The sequence below is a fragment of the Astyanax mexicanus genome, chromosome 15 (genome assembly GCF_023375975.1).
Source record: "Astyanax mexicanus isolate ESR-SI-001 chromosome 15, AstMex3_surface, whole genome shotgun sequence".
Lineage (NCBI taxonomy): Eukaryota > Metazoa > Chordata > Actinopteri > Characiformes > Acestrorhamphidae > Astyanax > Astyanax mexicanus.
Genome location: NC_064422.1, coordinates 18,439,639 through 18,466,461, shown reverse-complemented (window position 1 = coordinate 18,466,461; position 26,823 = coordinate 18,439,639). Strand labels below are relative to the sequence as shown.

General features: G+C 40.7%; 1 protein-coding gene across 2 annotated transcripts in view; it reads left to right on the top strand.

Moving 5' to 3' along the window:
* Window positions 1-26,823, top strand: part of LOC103043993 (C-terminal-binding protein 2) — a 126,087-nt gene that overhangs the window by 47,499 nt on the left and 51,765 nt on the right. The window contains exons 1-2 of one of the 2 annotated variants that reach the window (XM_022666038.2): window positions 11,131-11,381; window positions 18,380-18,565. In XM_022666038.2, coding sequence (XP_022521759.1) covers window positions 18,508-18,565 — 58 coding nt within the window. In that variant the 5' untranslated portion in view covers window positions 11,131-11,381; window positions 18,380-18,507. Of the gene's footprint in view, window positions 1-11,130; window positions 11,382-18,379; window positions 18,566-26,823 lie in introns of those variants that run through there. The other variant, XM_022666037.2, reaches the window with a different exon arrangement.

The following is a 26,823-nucleotide window of genomic DNA, read 5'->3' as shown; positions in this document are numbered from 1 at the left end:
AAGGTAAGAACATTTGGTGAACATTTGGTGAACATCTAAAAACAGGGATCCCTAATAGCAATGTATATAATAGTTTATTGACTGACTCTTGCTGCTGGACATTCTGGACATTTAGACTTTTTAATTTGGTCTAAAACCAAAATAGCTAGTTTTAAAGTACTTTGAACCAAAGGTACCATCAGGACCAAAGAGCTGAAATTTGGTCTGGTTCAAGATCAACAGAAACGTAATCTGGTTCTATCTCCTTATAAGGACGTTTTTTTTCCCCAGCCAAGTCCCAATTCCTTAGCCGGGTCAGTGGTACTGCGACCCTGACCGTATGGGTTCGATCCTGCGTGAGGAGTGGTATGTTTAATTTTTTTTTATTATTTATTTATTTATTTTCTCCTGGGTTTACCTGCTTTGAATTGAACTGTTCTGCAATTGGGTTCAACAACCCTCTGGGCTGGAGAGCTACTAGTCTGTAGAACTCCATCCTCTTTAACTCCTATCATTAGGACTCTCCCTATCACTAGTAATGCCCCAAAACACCAGGAGGATGAGGACTAACACATGCGTCCTCCGATACATATGAAGTCAGCCACCGCTTCTTTTTGAGCTGCTGCTGATGCAGCATTGCCTAGTAGCATCACAGCACACTCGGAGGAAAGCACAGCGACTTGATTCTGATACATCAGCTCACAGACGCCCTGTGCTATGGACATCACCCTTTAAGTGATGTGGGGAGAGAGCGCCCTCTACCCACCCGGAGGGAAGCAGGGCCAGTTTTACTCCCTTTGAGCGCTGATGGCAGCTGATGGCAAAGCTGCATGAGCAGGAATTCGAACCTGCAACCTCCTGCTCATAGTGGCAGATATTTGCCTTTTAAAATGGTGCAAGAACCCTGCCTTTATAGGCTCTGCTGTGGGTGAAGGCTTTATTTAGATTACAGTTCTTTCAGATAGGGACTATTAAAGGGACCCTTGCAGGTCCACTTCACTTTTTTGGGTGCGTTGATCTCAGAATTGGTGCTAGAAGTCTAGAGAAATGGAAGAATGCATCCCTGTGCATCCCCTCTCGTTCTCCGCCTGCTGTGGAGTCAGGATTACAGCAGGCTGCGAGGTGATTAATAATATTAATTGCATTACTGACATAACAGGCCTCGTTTAAAATGGCATCGTAGTGCACCATGTATCTTCACTCGCCCGCCCTGCCCGGCCTCACCAGCCACCCCGTATTATTGGGGAATAGTGCATTAACCACAGTCAGCAGTTTTCTCTGCTGCAATCTCATTACATTTACAGCAGAACGAGGGGATGGAGAGGAACGAACAAAAAAAAAAAAGGGTGGGAGGCGTTGGCCGGTGGGGACAGGAGCCGGGCCGGGGTGGGGCGGGATAAATCAGTGCGCCGGACGACAGCTTTATGTTCCTGGAGAGGCAAAAGTGGTTAACTTTAATGGGAGGAGATAGAAATGTTGAGTTACTTTATTTTCCTCCTTTACTTAGCCTGCGCACCCGAGCGGTACCGCCACCTCCACCCCTCCCCCATATCCACCCTGGACCTCCAGCCCCCTGAACTCTTTAGTCCCGCCTGTGATATATAGAGTTAATTCCATTCACTTGCGGGACGTAATTGATGCGTTTCATACGTGTAATGTGCGCTGGTGTGCCGAGTGCTGTGTGGAATTCTTAATGTTCTGCTGGAGATTGCAGGTTCCCTCAGCTGCTCGTCACCCTTTAGCCTCGTTCAAACCCTGCCCCCTCCATCGCTCCTCCTTTGCCCCATCCCCCCTACTTTGGCTCAATCTCTCTTTCTCTTTCTCTCTCTCTCTCTGCCACTTGTAATTTTTTCATTTCACTGTTGGTTAATCTGACTAAAACAAGCTGCAGTGCTCTTTAAAATAAAGGCACAGAAAAAAAGCAATGCGGTGCAAGTTTCTTTACTGATTCCATAAATTACCCTGATTTAAAAGAAAAAAAAACTTGCATGGGTAAAGAACCTTTTAAAGGTTATGGTTCTGTGCTAATTTAAAGGTGCTACACCTTCTAGTGCCCTTTGTAGCTTGTTCTAGAGTATACAGCTCTGGAAAACATCTAGACGAACTGCTTGGATTCTTGCACCAGAAGTGGCATAAAGTTATCCAAAAGCAGTGTGTAAGACTGGTGGAGGAGAACATGCCGAGATGCATGAAAACTGTGATTTAAAAAACATGGTTATTCCACCAAATATTGATTTCTGATCTCTTAAAACTTTATGAATATAAACTTGTTTTCTTTGCATTATTTGAGGTCTGGAAGCTCTGCATCTTTTTTGTTATTTCAGCCATTTCTCATTTTCTGCAAATAAAGGCTCTAAATTTGGGAGAAATGTTGTCTGCAGTTTATAGTATAAATCAATTGTTATTTTACTCAAACATATACCTATAAATAGCAAAATTAGATAAACTGTTTCAGGAACTGAAGTGGTCTCTTAATTTTTTTCCAGAATTGTATGTGTACAGTGTGAATCCTTGTTCTTATAAAGAGAAAATATCAATATAGTCCTTTAGAGATTTCCTCAATCCAACATTATTTTCAGTCAGGTTTTACTGAATCAGGATATATTTTATACATGTTTAACGCCCTAACCAGGAATACATCTTAGAAAGCACATATCAGGTGTGAATGAATGTGACTGAACCAATAAAAATGCTCCAAAGTGATGCAGAATAAAATCTTTTAATGTTTTTCTTCTCCGTTTCCATAATTCCATTTTTGGAGATGCTATTTTTTATGTTTAATCTCCTAGGACCTGGCGTCCACATGCGTGAACATCACATTTTGGGTTGTCTCTACAAGGGCCTGGTGTCCTCTTATGAGGCCATATGAAGAACCAGTTCCAATGAGCCAAATTGTTTAAAGGGGCACAATCAATGTTTCTACTTAAATAAATGTTTTGCAAATCGCTGTGTTCTATTGAAATATAAAACTAAAGTCCTCATATGTGGACATAATTTTTCTCAGAAACGACATCATATAAAAAGATAATTCTTTGTTTTTACGCTAATCAGGTGCAAATTAGCCCGAATAGAAAAGAAAGAAAAAATGCATGCCATGTAAGAGTTCAGGTTTTAGGAGGATAAGGTTGATGAACTGCAGTTCTGAGTAGATGACCGTGTCTGATGTCTGTATCTCGGCCGTGTCCCAGTGTCCCAGTATCAGCAGCTTGGTGCACTTATGAACGTCCTCATTTGTTGGACCGGAGCACAATAAAGCCTGTTGACCGGACGGCTTCTCCTCAGGTCACCGCGGCTCCTCGGACAATAGCCGGCCCCCGTGACCCCGACTTCACTGGGGTCAGAGGCAGTGAGCCACTCAGCCAGAGTGGAGTGCCATCTTTTATTTTGTCCTGCTTTTGTTGCGTGTTAAATCCTAACAGCCAATGTGGGTCTTTATTATTGCTAGCAATTATAATATTCCAAAGATTAATGTGGGAAGAGTTTTAAACAATGGGTGCGGATGTAAGAAAATAGCGATATATCAAAGAATTGCACTAGTAAGTTTTGCGATACAGTATCTGTGTTTTTGTTTCAGAAACACAAAATTAATTGTTCATAGTATTATTAGTGTCGATCTAAAGATTGGTGTCAGAAGGTGGTTTATTTAGTGTCGTGTTTAAACCCCGCCCAATAGATAACAGTGTTGTATTCTGTGTTGTTCAGATCCAATTGTTTTCATTTATCTAAAAAATTTTATGCACATTATGTCATGTTTATGCTTTTTAGACAGTTTACCAAAATAATGTCTTATAAAATATATTAAATCTCACCTTGTTTAAATTAATGCAATGTATGACAATCAGTTGAATTGTAATATTATTGATAGTGATGCTTGATATCTGCAAGCATGCCACAAACAGAGTCGCCTGAGGTGTGCAAAAGCACACCTCAGGCGACTCTGTTTGTGGGGTGCTTGCAGAAATGGCTTCTTTCACATCACTCTCCCATACAGCTTCTCCTTGTGCAAAGTGCGCTGTATTGTTGACCGATGCTAGATGATGCTGCAGCTCTTTGGAGGTGGAGCCCATGATGCCACTCTTCAGAGGAGATTCAAATAGGAGAACAACTTGCAATTGGCCACCTTAAATACCTTATCTCATGATTGGATACACCTGGCTATGAAGTTCAAAGCTCAATGAGGTTACCAAACCAGTTTTGTGCTTCAGTAAGTCAGTAAAAAGTAGTTAGGAGTATTCAAATCAATAAAATGATAAGGGTGCCCATACTTTTGCACCGGTCAAATTTTGGTTTAACGCATATTGCACATTTTCTGTTAGTACAATAAACCTCATTTCAATCCTGAAATATTACTGTGTCCATCAGTTATTAGATATATCAAACTGAAATGGCTGTTGCAAACACCCAAATATTTAGAACTAAAAATAATTAGGATTAATAGGGGTGCCCAAACTTTTTCATATGACTGTAAGTATTAAACTTAAATACTGACCATTAAATAGGATTTTGAAGTAAAGATAAGTCATACTCAAAAGCTAGGTACATCATAAACTACTACAGTGAAGACGTGAATGAAGTAAAGTAGGTAATTTTGATGTCTTTTGCATTTTATACAGTATAGAAAATAATGCAAATAAAGAAAAAAAAGAAGAAGTATAAAGTAGACAGGCAGTGTAGTGCTGTTACTCTTATACAAATAAGCATATATTGTTACTATTATTAAGATGACTATTTGCACTGGCGTACAATTAAATCTTAATTTAATTTTAAACTTGAACTGCAGTGTACCCTAATGACTAGGAACATCTAATTTGCTGGTAAAATATAGCTTACTATATAATTAGAGCCTGGGAAATGTTCTTAGTACTTTTTAGTAATAGTGCACAGTGTTGCTTAGAACTGTGAGCAATAAGTACACACTAATAGATTTGTTTTTTAATTATCGTGTTGAGGTTACAGAGCTCTTAAAAACCTGCCGTTATACTTGGCATTAAATGGTTAAGATTCCACAGTTCAGAAACCCTGCAGTTGCAAAGGGGATTAGCCTGTTAGAATATGAAAGCAGTACTGAACGCAGTGGTCAGTGTGGGCAAATCCGAAGTGGCAGAGCCATTACCATCACTTGTTCCTTTGTTCCGCTCGCGTCGGAGAACCCACATGCCGGCTCCGCTTGTGTTCTTTCTCCAGTCTCTCTCAGCAGGTCCAATTTGGCTCTTTATTTGGAGAGATACAAGCTGAGACGTTGTGACATCCCTGGTGGTGCTTGAACTCTGCAGACTTTTCAGAGAGAAGAGGAAGAGAGGGATGAGCTGAGTGCAGCGAGAGCGATGGCAGAGGAATAAAAGAGAGAGAAGAGTGGAAAACATTTCCCCTCGGGCTCGGAGCAGAGCTTTAGATTAAAATTGAATCTGTCACCTTGAGTCTACACAGAGCGTTTTCCCGCTTGTTCTTTTTAGCATCGCTCCAAACGTTATTTCTTTTCGTGACTCCAGGGGAGGTGAGTCCGGGGGCTTTTTTTTTTTTTTTTTTTAGGGAAGAATAGGAAAGAATGGTGGGGTGTCCTCTCAGGAGTGCACGGACGCGAGGCTGGCTTTGTGTCGGGAGACATTTTGTGCCAGGCAGGAGAAGCTGTGACGAGCCTTTTCACTGCTATAAAAGGCATGTTGACCCAGGCGACCCTCCAAGTTGAAATGGAGGCCACCACAGAGTGTGATGGTCCTGCTGACAAAAAAAAAGCAAGAGCAAGAGTGAAAGATTTCAGTGCCCAGTCCCATTTCTCATTTATACCCTATCTCTTGTTTTCAAATCTTACCCTTAGGACTTGGTTGGAATCCTCTATTAACCCTGCTTGCACGCTAGCAAGCCTCACAGCGAAAAGCAAAAAATCGACTTTATGCGTTTAACTTTCTGCAAATTAATTATTACATGGTGAAGCGTCTAATCTTTTTGGCCAAACAAATTCTTTAGACTAATCGCAGACAAAACAATCAGAGGTCTCCAGGTTTTCCTCTTTGTACTTTGTACTTTCTACCGTTCTTATTCCCTGAAGTGCAGTTCTAATGATTGAAAAAAGGCTCAGAAGTGCTGATTTTGTGTTCCCTTTTTTATTAGATTCATCTTTGCACAGAGACAGGGACAATTTGAAGACATTCTAAGCATAAGTAAGAGGCAACAGGTTCAATAGGTAGCTTGCTAGATTAGCCCATCCACAAGAGACAAACTTGTAAAGTCACGAGAGACTTGTCACCTGCCAGTAAATGTACGGTAAGAAAGTTCAAAAGCTGATACACCATCAAAATTAATAAACAAATAAATAAATGAACACTGTTTCAGTTGCAGCTACTAGTGGTGCTATGCCAGTCTGTTGTAATGCAGAGGAGGTAAGATTTAGTAGCCTAGCTGCTCAAATCCGGTCCCCCTACCCCTTTAGCCCAACAAGATTCGGGATAACTTAACCCTCTATCCCAACGAGAATTGGGAGAACCCAACCCCTCCATTATCCCTAAAAAAATTAAGAAAACCGTCCCTCTCTATCCTAAAAAGAATTAGAAAATCCCTACTACTCACGGGGCATCCCACTTTTCTATCCCAACAAGAATTGGGATAACCCTACTCCTCACTCTTAACAAAATTCACAACAATCCTATCTCTTCTTCCCAATGAGAATTAGGACCCCCTCTATCGCAACAAGAATTGGAACATCCCTACCCCTTTATCCCAACAGGAATTGGGACATCCCTAACCCTTTATCCCAACAAGAATTCGGACCCCCAACCCCTCTATCCCATTAAAAATCAGTATACCCTACCCCTCTATCCCAACAAGAATCAGTATACCCTACTCCTCCATCCCAATATGAATCTGCACACACTACCCCTCTATCGCAACAAGAGTCAATACACTTGATCCATCTATCAACAAGAATCATGACAACCCTACCCTTTATCCCAAGAATTGGGGCAACCCTACCCTCTATCCCAACAAGAATCAGTGTACCCTACCCCCAAAGTGAACATGCAAAGCAGAGGGCTATGGCTAAGTGGTGGGGGCGGGGGGGGGGGATGAAATGGGATTGGGTCCAACAAAAACCTGCTCACATGCTCTTGCAAACAATTCTAGAAGGATCTGCCAGAGAAAACAGAGCATATGATCCGTCGTGTTTTGGGTTGCAGCAGAGTGAAAAGGCAGTGTGTGGAGTGATGTAGCGGGGGGTGGGGGGGGTCTCCTCCTTGGTGGATTTGCACTTGGCATAGTCGGCAGGATTGACCTAAACCCCTAGGCCATTCCAGTGTTTGCAGTGGAGACAGAGTCTCGTGATTCATCTCGCTTTTCAGTGCCTTTCCTGCCCATAGTGTCCAGACAGTCCCTGTCCCGCTGCCACGCTCGCCCATGTGCTGGTCCTCTGCTAGCTGGAAACCACATTGTTGAGGGGCCTTGTGTGGGGGGAGCTTTACGGGATTCTGAGTGCTCTGCTTTTTGCTTTCCCTTGCACAAACTGGGCTATTATTGTTGCGCAGAATAAAGCAAGAGTTAGACTAAGGATCAAGTTTCAGTTTTTACACTCACACTTAATGAAGTTAACTTAAGAGCCAAGACATGTTTGGAGGGTGTGAACATCTTTAGTTCTGTAGATAATTTGCTGAAGTTTTATTCAAGCAATTTTTTTTAAATGCCTAAAACATCAATAAACATGTCTGCATTAAGACATTTCTTTTATTTCCAGAGCATCAACTTTACAGGAGCAGCAAAAAACCTTCTTAGCTTTTAATGGGAGTCAGTTTAACAAGATTTAATTCCAAGTTATTTTGGCGAATTTATATAGGTCCAATTATGATCAAATTCTGAGACAGTAAGTATAACAGCTGCCAGATTTACCTGATATCAAAAGTGAAACATGAGAGGACTTTTGACGGTGACAGCATAAATATATGTCAAACAAAGCATGATTGGTGTAATGGGTAAGCTTTGAGACTTGTCAGTGCTTGATTAATAGGCTTCCCAACATTTTTTGTCCATATAGTTCATTTATTTTTCGCAACCTTAAAAGGATCACTGTTGTCAAAATTTGAAGCCACACACTTTTCTGGTGTTCCATCTGTACCTCTTTCAAGTGGAATTATTTTATTTTGGCCGCACAAAACTGAATTTGCAAGGACCTGCAAATGGATATCATTTGTGAAAATGAGATTACAGGTTACATACTTAATCATCTTACAGAAATGGTCAAAGCTCAGCATTCATTTACTAAGTATTCTGCAGTTCTCTCCATGTCCTAGAGATATGTCTTAACCTTGGCATTGTCCCACCTCCCCTCTCCTCCCAAACTCATCCACTCGCCATCCTTCAGAGGGTTTATCCTCTTGCTAATCAATTTACGGAGTGGTGGTATTATCAATATAAGTGCCACCAGCTTCTCTCAGGGCAATAACTCAGGGAGGTGGTTTGAGCGGTATCTAAGTTTGATCCTGTGCCAGGGTGATGAATAGCTGTTTTTCTTCTTTTGTTGGTGATCAGCACTTTTATTCTGCAGTTAATCCACAAGGCTGCGCTCCGTTATGCCGCTGTAATTTTTCACCCCTTTTCCCCCCACCTCCCATCCTCCCGGTGTTGTACTGCATTATGTTTTAAAGGCACTGTTAAAGGAAATGGGCTCTCGTTCGCAGGAAGTCTCCCTCTCCGCCCTACAGAGGCTGATTTAAGGCCTGCGCTCTCAGCTCGGGCAGCAACGCTGACACCCCACGAACAGGCAGGCAGGATGGGGGTCGTATTTTAGCAGATTCTTCCAGCTGGGTGAAGAGCCACTGTTGGCGTCTCTGGCGTGTCTTGAAAGGATCGTGGTATAGTTGGAGATAACACAGTGCAGAACGTTATTTACTACGTACAGAACAGTATTGTGCAATGTGTTCTATCTTACCTGCTGGCAAATTAACCCCTTACTGCGTTCCTATCAATCACATTGGCTGACAAAGCAACATAGGTAGTGCAGAGGGGGAAAGCCGTGTGAGTAACTGCCATTAGTTAACCCTTTCATATCCTTATATGTTCATTTATAAGGAATGGCAGTAATGTGCCTAAGTCAGATTGACTATTTAACCATAAGTATTTTCTTTCCATTGCCTTTTCTTTATTTTTTTTACTGACTGGAAACGTCAAAACTCCATATATTCCCAGAAAACCTCTTAAATCACATCTTTTACTACTGCATTGTGTTACTACTGAAAAGTCATCTTTTAAAAAAAAATGCATTACCAATTTCCCTTAAAATGCTGATCCACAAAAGAGAGCCAATCCACGCATCATGGGATCATTTACAGACCACTAATGGTGGGATTGTTCAGGATCCGGGAATGGCACCAAACTAAAGCAGCTTTTTGAATGAACAGCTTTTTCCTGGCATGTGTCGGAGTGAAAGTGCATCTCAGCTTGGCCGCGGTTCTGCGTGTACAGGCAGTGGAACCGCCTCGTGGCACTGCTTCAGACCCTCCAGAGATGTGCTCCACATACGAGGGGGAACACGTCCATCCGAGACTTCCTTCATTTATCTCCAAGCTGCCAGGATGGGTTTGTGTGAATAGATGGTGTTTCTGTTCGGTGTTTGCGATGCCCCTGAGCTGGTGGAGTCATTCTTGGACAGATTGTGGATCTTCTGCTTGTTCTAATCCCCATCACTGTGTCACTGAATTTGTTCTCGTGATGAATTTAAAGAAATAGCTGCAATAACTTAAGAGAATACCAGCAAATTCAAACTGCGTTATGCATGTACAGCAACAGATGAAGCTCTTGCTGTAGACTGTGCTCACATGACATAATGAAGCTGGAGGCAGAGCGAGGTAAAGGAAGGCAGAGCAAGATAGAGTGAGGTAGATCATTTAGGGTCTTAATTTATTATGTTTAACATCAGGATATCAAACAGGGGGCTGAGAGGGTGTTGTTTGTCTGTCTGTCTGTCAATCAAGTAATCAGACGTAAGTGATTAAATCATGCTGTTGTGTCAGTCTCAGATTCTTGGACTCTCTGACTCTGCTGTTTGAGGCTCTGGGGCTCAACTGCTTTGGAGGTCTGGAGGTCGAGCTCATGAAAGGCAAAAAGAAGCTTATAGCTGTCATGTGACTGGAACTGGCTTGTGACTGGGTTTGTCTTGTCTGTGTTTGGTGAAAAAGGTAACTAGCTTGCGCAGTTTCTGGTATAAGTACAAAATTCTCAGAGTACAACTTTTGGTCTTGAGTCTTGAGTGGTTTATATTGTATTTTCTCCTTTAGAAGAACACTTTTGGATGTTATACTGAAGAACGGCTGCCAAACAAAAGGCTCAGAGCGAGAGTGAACAGTCTCTGTCTTTTGTCTTTCCTTCGCTGTGCCTCCCCGAGAGGTTTGCCTGGCACAGGATTTGTTGGCAGGCTGAGCAGATGTTACACAAGCTCTGCACGAGTCACTGTTAAAACAGACTGAACTCCTCGGACGGTGGACGTGGGTCGGCCTGCTTTTTCATTCTAATTGAGAATAAATATTTGGACGGGGGATTTCTGGTGCCCCGACTTTAGGGCTGGCGGACATTCTTGTTGCTCTTGCAGGATCTGGCGGCGGGAGTCAAAATTGCAGGCCAAAGGTCACTAATAGTTTGAAGGGGCCTCTAATATAATCCCCCATGGTCTCGGGGGGGGCTCTGTTTCCGAATGGTTTGTTAGATGCCAGACTGAACTAAACTCTGCTTTGTTTCTGCAGGGCCCCTTGTGTTTTTTGTGATATTTATTTTTTAATATTCACTTCTGAATAGTCTGACCTTGTTTTGACTTAGTTTCTTAAAATATCTACTTATAACTGCTTTTTTGAACTTTTGGACACATTGACTTTTTTGTTTTACTTTGTATATTGCAGAATCTTTATGGCATTCAAAGGTAAATGTTTCCTGTGGTCCATGAAATGGAATGTTGTTATTACTTATACATTTTGAGACAGAAAATCTGATTTTTTGGGGGGGATTTTTTAATAAAATTATACATTTTGAAATATTGAGTCAACATTTTGAGAAATAAAATTTTTAGTTTCTGACATTAAATTGGAACTTGCGTTGCTGTTTGGTGGGTGGTTCTGAGTGCAGCTGAATCCCCCCTCCCTTCTTTGTGCTCGTCCCTCAGCCCTGGACTTTATCAACACATTGTTGTGCTTGGCCCATTCCCAGGCTGGGCTGAAACGCGGTGAAAAATTGGCGGGCTCTTCCGTCAGGCCTGAGCTAAGGGGTGTGTGTGTGTGTTTGTGGGGGCACCGTGGGGAGTGGAGCCACCTCGTTCTCCTTTTTCTCCTGGATCAGGAAGTCGTGAATCATGCCTGGTTTTCCTGCAGAGGCCCGGAGGAACTGGTCTCCAGACCCGACCCACGCAGGCCTGGCCGCTGTCTGACACCAGCCTGGTAGGCAGATGCCAGAAAATCAATGTGTGCCTGTGTCTCTCGCTCTTTTCTTCTCTCTCTCTCTCTCGCTTTTTCTCTCTTCGTCCACCCCTTTTGTCCGTATTCTTTCCTCGTCCTTCTTTCTCTCGCTCCAGCTGTGCCGTACAATAGCGGACCCCGGCGCTGACTCCTCTCCAGTCGCCGGTTTGCTCTGTCAGGCGCAGTTTGATGGTGTAATGGTTCCTAATGGCTCTTATTTCACAGTTTAGAAGGGTTGATCTTTGTGTAAACAAACACAGCAGCTGAAAGACTGAGAACCATTTGGCGGGTAAATCAGCTTTCCACCATTTTCCTCTTACCACTAATTTACTCCAGCAGACAAGTAGCAAAAAGCACTTTCATCGGGAGGTTAAAAAGAAGAGAGAGCGGTTTTAGGAGCATCTCAAACTTGTGGAGGCCTGTTATGAAAGAATTACATTTTCTTTTAAAAACAACTTTAAAAAAAGTATCTAACCATTGTCAATAATTTGAAGAAACCTGAACTGTAATCTGAACTTTGATGTGATGTCTGAACATGGTGAGTTACTTTCTCAGTAACTTTGTTTAGTATACTTTTTTACTTTGTATTTGGAAATAATGACTTATATTTCCTCAATTTAAATAGATCTGGGAATACTCACTTATTTTAGACTTTGTCTGTGGACATAATTAATTATCTTCTTCATTTCTAGTTTTTTTTTATATCTTACCTTACTTATTGTTCATTTTTTAAGAAATCTTCTTATAAAGAAATTTAAAAAGAAACATCTCAAATGTCTTGTAATTGCATTTATTGAATTAAATAATTTCTAAAACCAATGACTTAGTTTCTACTTAGTTCTACATAGTTTATAAAATAATGCCTTTTTAAGGTTATGATATAATTTCTCAATCTCTTTATGTATATGTAGAAATTATGACTTAGTTGACTTACCTGTGGAAATAATTAATTCTCTACTTAGTTCTTACTTATCTTTTTAAAATATCTTATTTTCTCAGTTTGGATTATTCTCAAGTATGCAAAGTAATGAAAGCTTATGTAGCCCAATTAGCATGGTGCTAACTGCTGGCCTAAATCATCTCACACTCTCCTCACACTGTGCGGAGGTGTTCAGTAATCTCTAACAGACCTGCTGAAGTGTTTTCTGACACTTTACAGCTCTGTGTTCTCCGCGGTAAGTTTGGCGAATGCTCGGCTGTGGTTCACAGGGTGTTCCATTGTGTTTTTGTGTTGTGTTGTTAGAGCTACTCTTTCAGTCCCGCTCTGACGGACCGTTCCGCAGCTCACCTCCGCTGACCGGGACCTGAATGAAAGCGAGTGCAGGAGCTTCAAAGAACTGAGTGTACGAGCGTGGGTGAGGGGTGCGTTCCTAAGCGACGTTGCACAATGCCGCGAGTGACCCTCGTGTGCGAGTCAGCCCGTGCAGTCGCTCTTACAGTCGTAAGCGCTGGCTCATGGCCTTGACTCGTTTTGGGGAGCTCTGGGATCACACTGGTATTTTTAGGCCTTGATGCCAGACCTGCTCTACCTTCCTGTTTGCCTCGCTCGGATTTCTGTTTTGGCTCGCTGTTGAAAGAGTTACAGATGGAGAGGAGGGAGGGCAGGCCTGAATGTTCGCCTGCAGAAAAAGAAGCAGCTAGTGCTAACAATAACCAGTGGAGGAACTGAAGGAGGAACTGGTGGGAATGTGCTTATTATGCAGCAGGGGGAAGAATTGCTGTTTGGGATGAAACAAAGGATAAAATACTATAGTAAAGGTGGCAGCTAAAATCTTTTGTTTCTGATTAAATTTAATATTTTTGACGCACTTAATAATTTTGTGAAGCATCAAAAATATATTATTTCAGTAATGTACGAAAACCTTTTCATCCAGGATCTTACATGTGGATTTATTCTCCTCTCTTCCTTTTAATGGCTTTTTTCATATAGGTGTGAATGGGGGATTGTGTAGGTAGATGTACAGTATTGGTTATAGAAATGGATAGGATATGGATATGGAGTGGAATGGGAAGGGTGGTTGGCTATTGAGTATGGCCATATGTGGGGATGAGGTTGATGAATGGATAGGTATTGGATCTGGATAAGTTTTTGAGTTTTTGTTATGGGCATATATGGTGATGGGGTTGGTAGATGGGTATTGGGTATGGATGAGTCATGGGTATTGTTATGGAAATGGATGGGGATGTAGTTGGTAGATGGGTATGGGGTATGGATGAGTCATGGGTATTGTCATGGAAATGGTTAGGGATGGGGTTGGTGGATGGGTATTGAGTTTGAATGGGTTCTAGGTAAAAATATGGATGGTTTTATGTACAGATATCGAGGGGAATGGGATTGGTCGGTGGGTATTGTGCATAGATACAGATGGGATGAGGCTGATGGATGAATATTGGATGTGGATGGGTATTGGGTATAAATATATATAGGTAAGGATACAGTGAATGGATATTGGATGGGTATTGGGCATAGAATGTAGGTGGGGTAAGGCTGATGGAAGGATGGAGGGATATTGAGTGTGGATGGGTATTGGACATAGAATATTGGTGGGGTGAGGTTTATGGACAGATGAATGTTGGATATGGATTGCTATTAGGCATATATATATATATATATATATATATATATATATATATTGGGTATTGTGGTATAGTGTGGATGTTTACTATAGTGGAAATTTTTCACCTGTTGAGGAAGAATATAGCCCCAAGTTTAACACACACACACACACCACACACTCTTACATACACAGGTTGAATTGGAGAGTTGGAGAAGTCGTCACCTCCGCACAACAAGACCAGCTGTGCCTGCCAACCTTTAGGCTTTTGGCCTGAATGTCAGGAAATGAATAATTGATGTAAATCTGTGTGTGTGTGTGTGTGTGTGTGTGTGTTAGGTAAACCTGTGTTTTTGGGCTGTATTTTTGTTGTGCTGGTTCTAAATGATAAGCAGCTCATTTTCCCGCTGTCAGAGTCGAGCGTCCGCTATCGCAGCGTCGGAGCAGAATCACAGCATGCAGGTGGCCTGACCTTTTAAATTATTCAGACACAACCACACACACACGCACACTCTTCCTCATCTTTGAGAGATGACGAAGATCCAAAAAGCCTCAGATGAGTGGATGAGTGTTTGATGGTGTGTGTGTGTGTTTAAGTTAAAGGTCAGAGATCACTGGGATCTGATTTTGGGAAATCTGATGCTACAGCAGTAGCGTAGATATGTACACTTTAGAGTTTTTGAGTCACAGTGTGATGATTTAATAATTGCATATATATGTATGTATATTATGCATGTAACAAATATTAAAATAAATGTCCTGTATGCACATTTTTTAAATATTGTTCTAAATAATTAGACACTAGGTCACTACGGTCAAGTTCAATGCATGAATCAAGAGGAGAAAACAATCAGTAATGTGTGATTTAGAACTATTTGCGTAGTAGAAGCTGTAGTTTTGTGTGTGTGTGTGTGTGTGTGTGTGTGTGTTTGCTGCCTTTACTCCACTTCACGCCAAACTCAGCCCCATAATCAGCACCAGCCAATTACCCTCCCAAACCAGGGTTCTGTCCACTAACAGAACCAAATTAGGCCTCTTTCAGTTCAGAGAGGATAATTAATGACATCACAGCGCCTCGTTCTGCCGCTCGCTAACAGGCCGATGGATGACCCACTGCAGCCACATCTCCGCACCTGATCACATTACTGCCCACTTTACCACAGTAACTCAATCCCGGGTTTGGTCGCGGGCTTACAGGCAGCCTGTAAGAGCAGAGGGTGATAGACAGGGGGCGTAGTTTAGTCTGAATGGGAAAAAAATGCCATTAAGCCAATAATGCACTATCCAGTACCTCTCTAAAACACATTTTTTAAAATCCATAATGACTATAATGTTATATTAAAATGTTAATGTTGAAAAAAAAAAAAAATTGCACTGGGTTCCCTGTGTCAGCTCCATGTACTGTATGTCCATTGAAAATGTATGCACTTTAGTACAATGCAAATACATTAAAGTAGCTTAGTTCTTAGAAAATTTGGCTCGCTGGAGTGTGTTGTGACGTGTGCAGGTGTGATGCAGTATTAATAGTATAAACCAATATGGTTTACAGAGATATGTCCCGGGCTACACCAACGATTGTTGACATAGATGATGAGTCCCCCACCTTTGCTTTTCCCGCATGCTTTAGTGTCTCTGTCGGCTCTCACGGTAATGAATCCCCGCAGGTCCACGTTAGCATCCGGTACTAGCCGGGTTAGCCATGTCTCCGTAAACATAAACAAGCTGCTCTCGCGGTAAATCCGCTGGTTGTTCAGTGCAGACAGCTCGTCGATCTTGTTCGGCAGCGAGTTCACATTCCCCATGATAACGGAGGGAACAGATGGTTTGCAGCTCCGCCGATTGTCCGCTAGCTTAGCCTTTAGCTTAACCCCAGCCTTGGAGCCCCTGGGTCTCCGCTTCAGCTCCGCCGGGATGAGATGGCGTATCCCGGCTCGCCCCATTGTTCTCAGCGCCAGCAGCTCCTCTCTCAAATAAGAGAGAAAACTGACTTCTGGTTGCATCTTAGAGTTAAAAATATCCGTGGGATATGTATAAAACACAATATGTCTTCCTTAGAAGAGCAAGAAAGTAGAAAAAAAGTGCAGAAAAGAGGTTATAAAGTTACAAAACTACGGAGCTACTGGAGAGGCAGCCGTCTCTCACAGCGCCAGACTACTGAGCACTGTATGTGGTGTGTTGATGTGTTCAGTGTGTTATTGACGGGTCACTGCTCTCCTCTATTGACATCCTTATTGATTACACCCCACAGGCTTCTGGGAAGTTTGCAGGTATAAAGACAAACAAGCAACTTCTTATTATTATTGAAGGGAAACTTAATTTATACATTGTTAAAACATAAAGTTATGGAGTATTCTCTTCACTTGCGTCCAGTAGTTACAGTTAAAGAGAGAGGAATTGTGTGTGTGTGTGTGTGTGTGTGTGTGGGGTCTGTAAATAGACTTCACATCCCTCTGCTGGAGAGAATCTATCACTGCAGCTCAGTTTCTCTCACTATTAGCTTTAATTAGCTCTTTATTTACTGTATGACCTCACTACACTGCCAGCACTGTTTCCTGTTCTGCAACCAATCCTGGGACTTCCTTACACACTGAATCTGATCTGGACCACCTGGGGTCTCTTCTTCACATGTTCTTTTGGGTGGAAGCATTAATTAAGCACTATTATGGGAATGAACAGTGTAGGGGTTAAAAAGCTCCAGTGTTTGTTCTGGTAAACCTGGTGGTTGCTAGGGTATTGCTGTACAGTTGCTGTGGGGTTTTCCTTGATTTTTAAGAGGAAGATGGATGATCACAAGCCGTCAAACCTGGCTGAACTGCTTAAAGTTTTGCACCAGAAGTGCAGGCCTAAAAAGTTATCCAAAAGCAGTGTGTAAGACTGGTGAAGGAGAATATGCCGGTATGCGTGAACACTTAAAAAACAGGGTTATTCCAACAAATATTGATATCTGAACTCTTAAAACTTTATGAATATGAATTTGTTTTCTTTGCATTATTTAAGGTCTGAAAGCTGCATCTTTTTTGTTATTTCAGCCATTTCTCATTTTCTGCAAATAAATGCTCTAATATGCTCAATATTTTTATTTGGAATTTGGGAGAAATGTTGTTTGTAGTTTATAGAATAAAACAACAATGTTCATTTTACTCAAACATGTACCTATAAAAAGCAAAATCAGAGAAACTGATTTGGAAACCGAAGTGATCTCTTCATTTTTTTAGAGCTATATATAGATATAAAACATAATGTGTTACTATGCCTTTGATATGGCACTTGACTAGGCAGCAGCTAGGTTGGTGACTAAGGTGTTTCGGTGGTTGCCATGGTGGTTGCTATGGTGTTAATAGGTGTTTTTTTTATGGTAGTGGTTGCTAGAGATGCAGAGTTGCTGTGGTGTTAGAGGTGGTTGCTAAAATGTTACTTTGTGAGTGCTGTGGAGTTAGCAACAGTTGCTATGGTCATATTATGCAGCTGGTAGGTTGGTAGCTAAGGGTTTCTAGTTAGTCATGGTTGGTTCTTTGGTTTATAGTAATCATGGTGGTTTATGTGGTGTTGATGTCCAGTTGCTATAGGAGGTTTTAGGTTGCTGCTTAGGTGTTATTAATTGGCCCATGGGATAATCAGTATGGTTTATATGGTGTTATCCTGGGGAGCTGGTGGTCATCCTGGTTTGAATTTGTGTTACATGTGAAGCCGGTATGTGTCCTGTTTTGGTTGCTAAAATGTTCTCAGGTGGACTCTTATGGTGGTTGCTGTGGTGTTGCTAAAGTTGTTAAAGTTGTTAAAGTGTCTCTGTGCTATTGCTATAGCTACTGGGGATTGGTTGCCAAGGTGTTTCAGACAGGTTCATTGCAACAGGGGAGGCAAACCAAGCATTTGCCGCCAGACAACGACTCGTTATGAATGGAATGCAGCGACAAACTGTGTGAGAGGCCATTTAAATTCTGTGACATCAATGCAGGAAAATACAACAACACTGTTGTCAGAATCCCCCTCAAGGAGGCCCCTCTCACTTGTTGCTCACAGTAGAATATAACCAGACTGGAACATGTTCAGCAGTATCCGCGCTGAGCTTTTTAACTGTACCGCGGAGCTCATCTACTGTCGCGTGGAATCGTGACCCCAAGAATCGATTCTGAATCGAATTGTGGGATTCACAGATTCACAGCCCTAATGCACACTAGCTGTTCACTGTCTTTATCACACTAGAACGGATAAAGCTACTGATTAACATACATTAGTTTCACTTTCAATTTGTGGAAACAACCCACCAAAACCTCAACCTATCCTTTACATTTGACAATATCTTTTTAAGATATGGTGGTGCTGTTTGATTTAGCTGTTGAAATGTGATGCTAATAGTTATCCTGGTTTGAATCTGTGGGAAGTTGCCCTGTGCTGAGTGTGTAACAGGTGTGTTCTGTTTTGCAGGTGTTCTGTGGGGTTATGCCCCGTTTAGGGCGGACAGCGCTGTAACTGGAGCCTGAACCAAGCCTTAACCAGGACAGAGAGAGAGAGAGAGAGAGAGAGAGAGAGAGAAAGAGAGACTTTACCACACCATGGCTCTGACTGACAAACACAAAGTCAAGAGGCAGCGACTGGACAGAATCTGTGAAGGTAAGAGCTCAAAATCAGCACATTTACCTACAGTACTGTTTATCATCCTATTCAACTTACAGCAGTTTAGCCCCGCCCACTCACACTGCTGAAGTTTATAAGAAGCGTTCCAGCCTGTACTGCTTTATAAAGCAGGTTAAATAATACAGTGCAGCCAAACAGAACAGTTGTAAATTGGTGATTTTGTGACATTACAATACACAGTACATTCACTTCATTGTACTCAGCCTACAGCAGTTTAGCCCCGCCCCTTCACAATGCTGAAGTTATAAAAAGTGTTTCAGCCTGAACTGCTTTTTGAAGAAAGTAAAATATTACAGTTTAGCAAATTAAAACAGTGGAGTAAAATTAACATTTTTGTTTTATTCTATAAATCACGGACAACTTTTATCCCAAATTCCAATTAATAATAATGTCATTTATAGAGCATTTATTTGCAGAAAATGAGAAATGGCTGAAATAAAAAAACAGATGCAGAGCTTTCAGACCTCTAATAATTATATCCATAAAGTTTTAAGAGTTCAGAAATCAGTAGTTTTATTTTTTTTTGTTACAGTTTTCATGCATGTTCTGGCATTTTCTCCTCCACCAGTCTTACACACTGCTTTTGGATAACTTTATGGCACTTCTGGTGTAAAAATTTAAGCAGTTCAGTTTGGTTTGATGGCTTGTGATCAATCATCTTCCTCTTGATTATATTCCAGAGGATTTTAATTAGGTAAAATTAAAGAAACTCATCTTTTTTAAGTGGTGTCTTATTTTTTTCCAGAGCTGTGTATCGTCCTATTCAGCATACAGCCCTTTTAGCCCCGCCCACTCACACTGCTGAAGTTATAAGAAGTGTTTTAGCCCGGACTGATTTCTGCAGGGTGTTAAATAATACAGCGCAGTCAATCAAAACAGTTTTGAATTGCTAGTCTGGATGATCATAGTCATCATATTCAGTCTGTTTTTATTATATTAGTAGTGTCAATAAAACCAGTAAGTTTACACATATCATCCTATTTAGCATACAGCATTTTAGCCCCGCCCACTTACACTGCTGAAGTTATAAGAAGTGTTTCAGCATGAACTGCTTTTTGAATCCAAATACCACTATGCAGTATAAACAACCATAACAGCAGTGTTCTTCAGGATCGCTGCCCAGTGCCCTACACTTGATCCTGCAGTCTGACAAGCACTCCCACTGGTCTGGATTTAGCCCTGTGTTTGAGGGTGAGAGTCCTGAATAGAGAACATTAATCAGACTTTGGGATGCTGAGATCTCTGCAGGTGCAACACAGCCGTGTATTACTCTTAAATGCCTGTCAAACAGGGTCAACCCGCTTTACTGAAAGTTTAAAAGGTGGCAAGCATATCGTGTGTTGAGTTGTTTGATGTATGATGATGATGAATGCGTGATTGAGGTGAAAAATGGTCAGATGCTGAATCCATTGCCATGGATACTGAATCATTTGTATGAGATGCTGAGTTGTTTCATCCAGAGTATGTATTGCATCTTATAATTGATATTGTGTTCTTCAACTCAATCATTTAGGTAATAATGTACATGTAGGTACCTGGATCATTTAGCAGACACTATATTGCTCACAGTAGATTCATTCATAGTGCTGTTTTCTTATTTACAGTAAATGTAGTAGGCAACGAGTAATAAACAGTAGATGACGAATCATTTAAATAAAATACTACATCTTTCATATTTGACACTGAATGTTTTAGTAAGCCATGCACAGTATTTATTGTTCACAGTAGATGCTGAATTCTTTATAGTTTACATTTAGATGCTGAACTGTTTACAGTAGATGACGTGGAATCATCAATTTACAGTGGAGTCTGAATTCTATGAAGTGTATTATGAATAATTTACAATGAATCCTGAATTGTTTGGAGTAAATTCTGAATCTTTCACTAGTTCGCACTGAATAGTAGTGTTGTAGTACTCGAGTCGAGACCGGTCTTGAGACCAAAATCATTAGAAACTTTAGTTCCCTTCCATTAGTATTTTTACTCGCTCTTTGCTGTAGTTAGCAGCAGGCTAGCTAACTGTAGCAATGAGCTAACTAATATACTAATGCTCTCATGAAGAGAACTAAAGTTTGCAACAAGATAGTTAACCTTAGCTACGAGCTAACTAACCGTACCAACGAGCTAACTAAATTTCTAATGTCCCTGGGGAAAGAACTAAAGCTATCTTACTGATGAGCTAGCTAAAATACTAAAGTTACTTGGGATAGTACTAAAGCTAGTAACGAGCTTGCTAACACTAATGTTACTGGGAAGTAAACTGAAGCTAGTGAAGAGCTAGCTAACCTTAGGGATGAACTAGCTAACCTAAGTGACAAGCTAAATTACACACTCATTTTACCAGGAAGTGAACTAAAGCTAGCAACGAGCTAGCTAACCTTAGCGATGAACTAGCTGACCTTAATGATGAGCTTTTTGAGGGCAAATTGTAATTGTTTTTTTATATTTTAGAATAAAAATGAAAAGGAATTTGAATTTTTATTTTAAAATCTTAATCCGTTCTTGGACTTGGTCTCAGTTTCTCTTGGTCTTGGTCTTGACTCGGACTTGGCATGTCCTGGTTTTGGTCTTGACTCGGACTCTCTGCTCTAGCGGTCTTGACTAAAACACTACTGAACAGTTAACAGTAGATACTAAATAATTTTCAGTGGATGCTGAATTAATGACCATAGTTACATTCACAGCAGAAGCTGAAATATTTACAGTGAGTAGTGAATGCGGAGTTGTTCATAGTGGATGCTGAATCATTTGCAGTAGACAGTGCTGTGTTCAGTGGTTGTATTCACATGTGTTTTTATACTGTGAACACTGAATCATTTACAATAGATGCTGAATTGTTCACATTGGCTGCTGAATCATTCAGAGTAAATGTTGAATATAATGATAAATAACACACAAAAGTGGCTGTTAGAGTTCCAAGAATTTATTGTTGCAGTTATGCACTGATACAACCTCAAGCCCAGTAAAGAGAGAGAGTGTGTATGTGTGTGTGTGTGTGTTAGCAGGTGCAGAAAAAGCTTCTCTTTTGGTCCCTCAGAGACTAGTTAAGCTACTTAAGAATCCTGACCCTGACTTCACTGCCCTCACTACCCTCAGGCAGAGAGAGAGAGAGAGAGAGAGAGAGAGAGAGGGACTGATAGTGATGGACATCCTGAAAGAGCGGTAGAGACAGAGGTAGAGAGAGAGAGAGAGTGATAAAGAGAATAGATAGAGTAAAGGAGTGGAAAATGAAGCGAAACATGTCATAGTTCTCTCAGACTGTGTTTGTTTACTGTGTCACGTCGTTTTGGAGCATCGCAGCTGTGTGTGAAATGAATATCACATGCTATACACCCTGACCCCACACAGCGGGTTGCCATGCACACAGACACACAAACACACACACTAGGGCTGTGGGATAATGTGAGCAATATAAGTTTGTTTTTTTGTTTTTTTTACGATATTCACATCAAACCAGCTGCGATAATGCTTTGAATATGAGCAAACTAATACTGCATTACTTGTGTGCAGCAACAGAGGGAGCTCTTTACACTGCAGAATGAGCTCACAGGACGTTATGAAGCTGGAGGTAGAGTGAGGTAGAGCGAGATGAGTTGGGTAAAGCAAGGTAGAGTTTTTTATTTTTATTATTAACTTTCATTAGACAGAGCAAAAGCCATGGGACACAATACATCATAGGCATAGGAACCAGGGGGAATTGGTGGCACAATTCCCACCACAATTGGTCCCACCCAATATCAGATATAGGTGGATTTTTTTCCCCCTAAAAATGATACCGCAGAAAAAGCAAAAATTGTTTTGAAATAAATATTTATTTTGAAAGTGTGCTGAAATCTGCACTCCTTCCACTGCATTCTCGGCAGCACGTTTTTAATTAAAGTTAAATAAATTATTTAGCAGTGGTCACTAATAGGGGGACCACGGTCCGGGTCCAGACCCAGACGTTGTCCAATGCGGACCCAAACCAATAAACTACAGATAAGGATTTCCTTCTTTGTACATTTAAAACGGCGGAACTTTTCTTGGCTTTGCGGTAAATGTGCTTTGCGGCGCAGTAAACTCACAGACCACTCACGTGTGGTGTAAAATCAACAAACGCTCTCCTCTGCCAAACAGATCTGTGCAGACCGCTGCCCCAGCTAGTGAATTGGGATGCGGCCGGGAAAAACGCCTTAATAAAGAGATAGGGAGCCCGAGAACTGGCGGAAAAACGAGAACAGGTGGAAACTAAAGACAAGCCGAGCGAAAGAGAGACGGGGAAGGAATGTATGGCTAGAATTGACAAAATCAAGCTAGAGAGGCATTTTATTATTATTATTATATATTTTTATCATCATAGTTCAACAACTTAATGGGTCAGATGTTTATATATATATATATATATATATATATATATATATATATATATATATATATATATACTGTCATGGTATATATGGCGACGGTCCGGTCCTTGAACTGACGAAATTTTCTCCAACTGGACCAAACTGAATTCTAATTAAATACCCCTGTTATATAGCTTTTATCAAGGAGACTGTGCGTACGCGTGCATAATGGGGGTGCAGATTTATAACATTATCGTGGGTATTTCCATTTTCTAAGTAAAGTTAAGGCCAAGACGACGTAGGTACGCACTCCCGAGAGGGGGTGCTTTTCCTGGCGGGCGTGCTGAGTTCAGCACAACACCGGATTTACACGCGAGGTCCGTGATGAGAGCAATGAATCGCAACAACGACAATAAACTGCAAAAAAAAAAAACAGCTTTTGGGTAATATGTTGTTCTGCTAAAAGACTGGAAGGGTTTGGGTTATCTAACATTTATATTAACTGCTGCCAAATATCACAATGAAACATGAAAAATTATATTCTTTTAAGAAAAGAACACCCTTGTAAGAAGTGCTCTTAGTAGACAAAAAAAATTAAAACGCAGGACCCAACGCTACTGAGTAAAAAAAAAAAAAAAGAAGAGTGGAGAAAATGTAAACAGAATTTACATGACAATATGTAATATTTAATAATAAGAAAATAATAATAAAAAGAATAAAATCTGTTATTTTATTTTAAATAATAGGTGATAACTGATCATTATTTCGTTTTTTTTTGTGATTAAATGTAATTCTGCAAATGTTGTTCTAAGTCAATATAGGGTGGGCTTTGATTCATTTTAGCAATGTCAAACACATTTACTCTGCTTTACAGCATTTACTCTGCTTGGGGCTTTATGGTCCTCAAGCTCATGCCTGGCATTAGGCATGCTGCCAACAGGTCATAGCTCTAGGAAGTCCTATTATATTGGCAGTAATAAATAGTTGAGTAATTTTGGTGCACTTTTGGTAGGTATGTTTTATATATTATCTTGGCTGCACTGTAAATGATGGTTATTCTCAGGAAAAACTGATTGTTTGTTTGATTGTTGATGGTTGGTTAATAGATTGAAAGGTACTATTTTATGAAAAAGATTCTCTGTATCATCAGAAATGGTTCTTCAGAATATCAGTGTTATGCGAGGGGCTGTACTGCAGTGCTGGGTGCTGCAGATGTACTGCAGACTGGTTTGGCTGGTGTGGAGGCCGGCAGATGGCCCTCGGCGGTGGCGCTCCAGAACACCTTCCAGTGAACCATTGTGAATCTGAAGAAATAAAGACATGCACCTTGCCGCCTCGCTGATCTGTGCGTGGGCCAGAGACACGGGGGCCGGGTCTCCTGTAGCGCTGCTCCGAGCTCCTGCATGTGAAAGATACATTTCTTCTGCTGACAGTGTCATCAGGTTCTGTTTTCTAGAGCCAAAATTTTTTCAATATTTTTATTTTTAATCTAATTTCTGCATCTACAGTATTTAAATGACCAGTAGTAGTAGATGTGACTGGATTTTAACTATAGCTATGTCACTCTCACTCTCAGGATAGGTTAGCCTATGATTTTTAAAACTTGTACGAGTTGTGGTAATGAAATCGTGCCTGGTGACTTAACTTTCTCAATCCTGATTGGGGGTATTTTTTATTCTCTTTTTTTGGGAGGTTTTGGTGAAGTTTTGTTTTTTGATTTTTCAAGTACGGTGCAGTATTTGCAGTTTTTTTATTTGAAGGAATAGGACTACCCTCGCTCTCTGTAGAGTAGACCAGATAATGCTTTTGCCAAGTGGTTGATTTGAGTTGGCTCTTAATGTAGCGTGTAGTAAGATAAAATGGGCTACTTTTTGGTAAATATCTAATACCGAATAATATTTCTATACATTTTCATGGTTCTTTTAAATAATAACTTGTTTGGGAAATGTGAAAAGGTATAATTGTTTTGGAGTTGCAGGAGTTAGGGTATCAGTCAGTTCCCTTTCCCCCTATGGCACAAGATGCAGGTAAGCTGGGCCAGCTGTCCAGCTACAATGAGCTATTGAAATGTCCTTTATTCCCTCTCTCTATAATGGAAAGAAAACAAGATCGTATTCATAAAGTTTTAAGTGTTTTTAATCACAGTTTTCATGCATCTTGGCATGTTCTCTCCACCAGTCTTACACACTGCTTTTGGATAACTTTATGCCTTCACTCCTGGTGCAAAAATTCAAGCAGTTCAACTTGGTTTATGGCTTGGGATCATCCGTCTTCCTCTTGATTATATTTCAGAGGTTCTTAATTTGGTTAAATAAAAAAAAACTCTTAATTTTTAAGTGGTCTTTTTTTTCTAGAGCTGTATATGTTACTATGGTATTTCAAATGAACCTGCAGCCTATCTGATGGGTTGAGTAAAGTCTTTAAGCAGAGTCTTCAAGCTTCTTTTATTTTCCCCTGCTATCTTTTCATTACATGACTGGCTTTTTAGTGTCTGCTGTCACTCACTTTATATCAGTCACTTTTGGGTAATTGCTTGTATGTGAGAGATATTTGAGATGTTTGTGAAATGTTCCTCTTCCTGCAGCCAAGCAGGAATGAAGACATCGGCAGCTCTCAGACGCCTGGTTTAACTGTGGCTATGGAAACCCGTTGGCTATGTGACAGTGATGATTAAATCATTACGCTGGCTGATATGAATTTTGCATAATCTAGCCTCGCTGCATTAAGGTGTTGGAGGGCTGTTCTATCAAGAGCTGTTAGTTAAGATAATCAGAGCGACCGCAGGGAATGACTAGCAGTAGCTTAGCGCTGAGAAATGCGCACTCTCTTTGCTTTTGAACTCTTTGGACGTTTTTTTTGCACTAGAAATGCGCACCCTCTCCGCTTTTAGACTCTTTGGCCTGTCTCTGACACCTAGCGTTCAAATTTTTAATCTCACATTATAAAAACCTGCTTAACAGCGGGCCAACTTTCATTCTATTTCTAAAATACCGTAGTTTAGACACCCCTGCCGTAAACATACTGCATATACCCAGACACTGTGTTTGCTGCTTAAGCCCATTCCAGTAACAAATCAGTGCATCAGCCATATTGTATCAGGAAAAAAATGACTCGGGACAAGTACAAGTAAATGAAGGAACATGTTTAAAACATATTAATAAGTTGTTTTTTTATATTAAAGGGAATTTTGATCTATGTAGGCTATAAAAGAAAAGTTTAGATTCCATTTTATCCAACTATCTTGACAGTGAGAGACAATGATCCTAAAATAATTTCACAATATTTCAGGCTATTTTTGCAATAGTTCCATTTTTGTAGATATTAAAAAACATTGACTTTTTTAAATTAATTCAACAATATATTACTCAAGCAAAATAAATATTAAAGAAGGCATATTAAGCAAAACTGACTTTGTGTGCTTTTTTTATTTGCCCCTATTAAAAAATACATCTATCTGTTTTCTGTGAATCAGTTGAAAGAGTTTGGTGTCATATATGCTTCCATGAGCTGTTTTGATGACTCCCTTATTGTGACGTCAGGATAAGGACACATGCTTAGAATTGCCCTTGCACCACCCCTCACCCGTCAACTAGATCAGTAGAAGAAACACAGACTTCGTCCGACGGAGGGATCTGTACTTACTGTTTGTGGCAAGTTAAGGAGTTTTGTGCTTCTATCTCAGTTGAGTATGAACTAGCTTTTCCGTGTTTATCCATTCAGCACAAGCTAACACTAACGTGTGGAAATTGCTCAGCATATACATGGGGCATGTCTAGCAACAGCTTATTTGCATATAAGTGATGGAGCCCTTAAATGGCTCATTCTGAAAGAAACAGAAACTTAAAGAATAGAGCTGGTAAAAATCTCTTTATGTGAGAGTGATTGTGTGCAAAGAACTTAATGAAAATA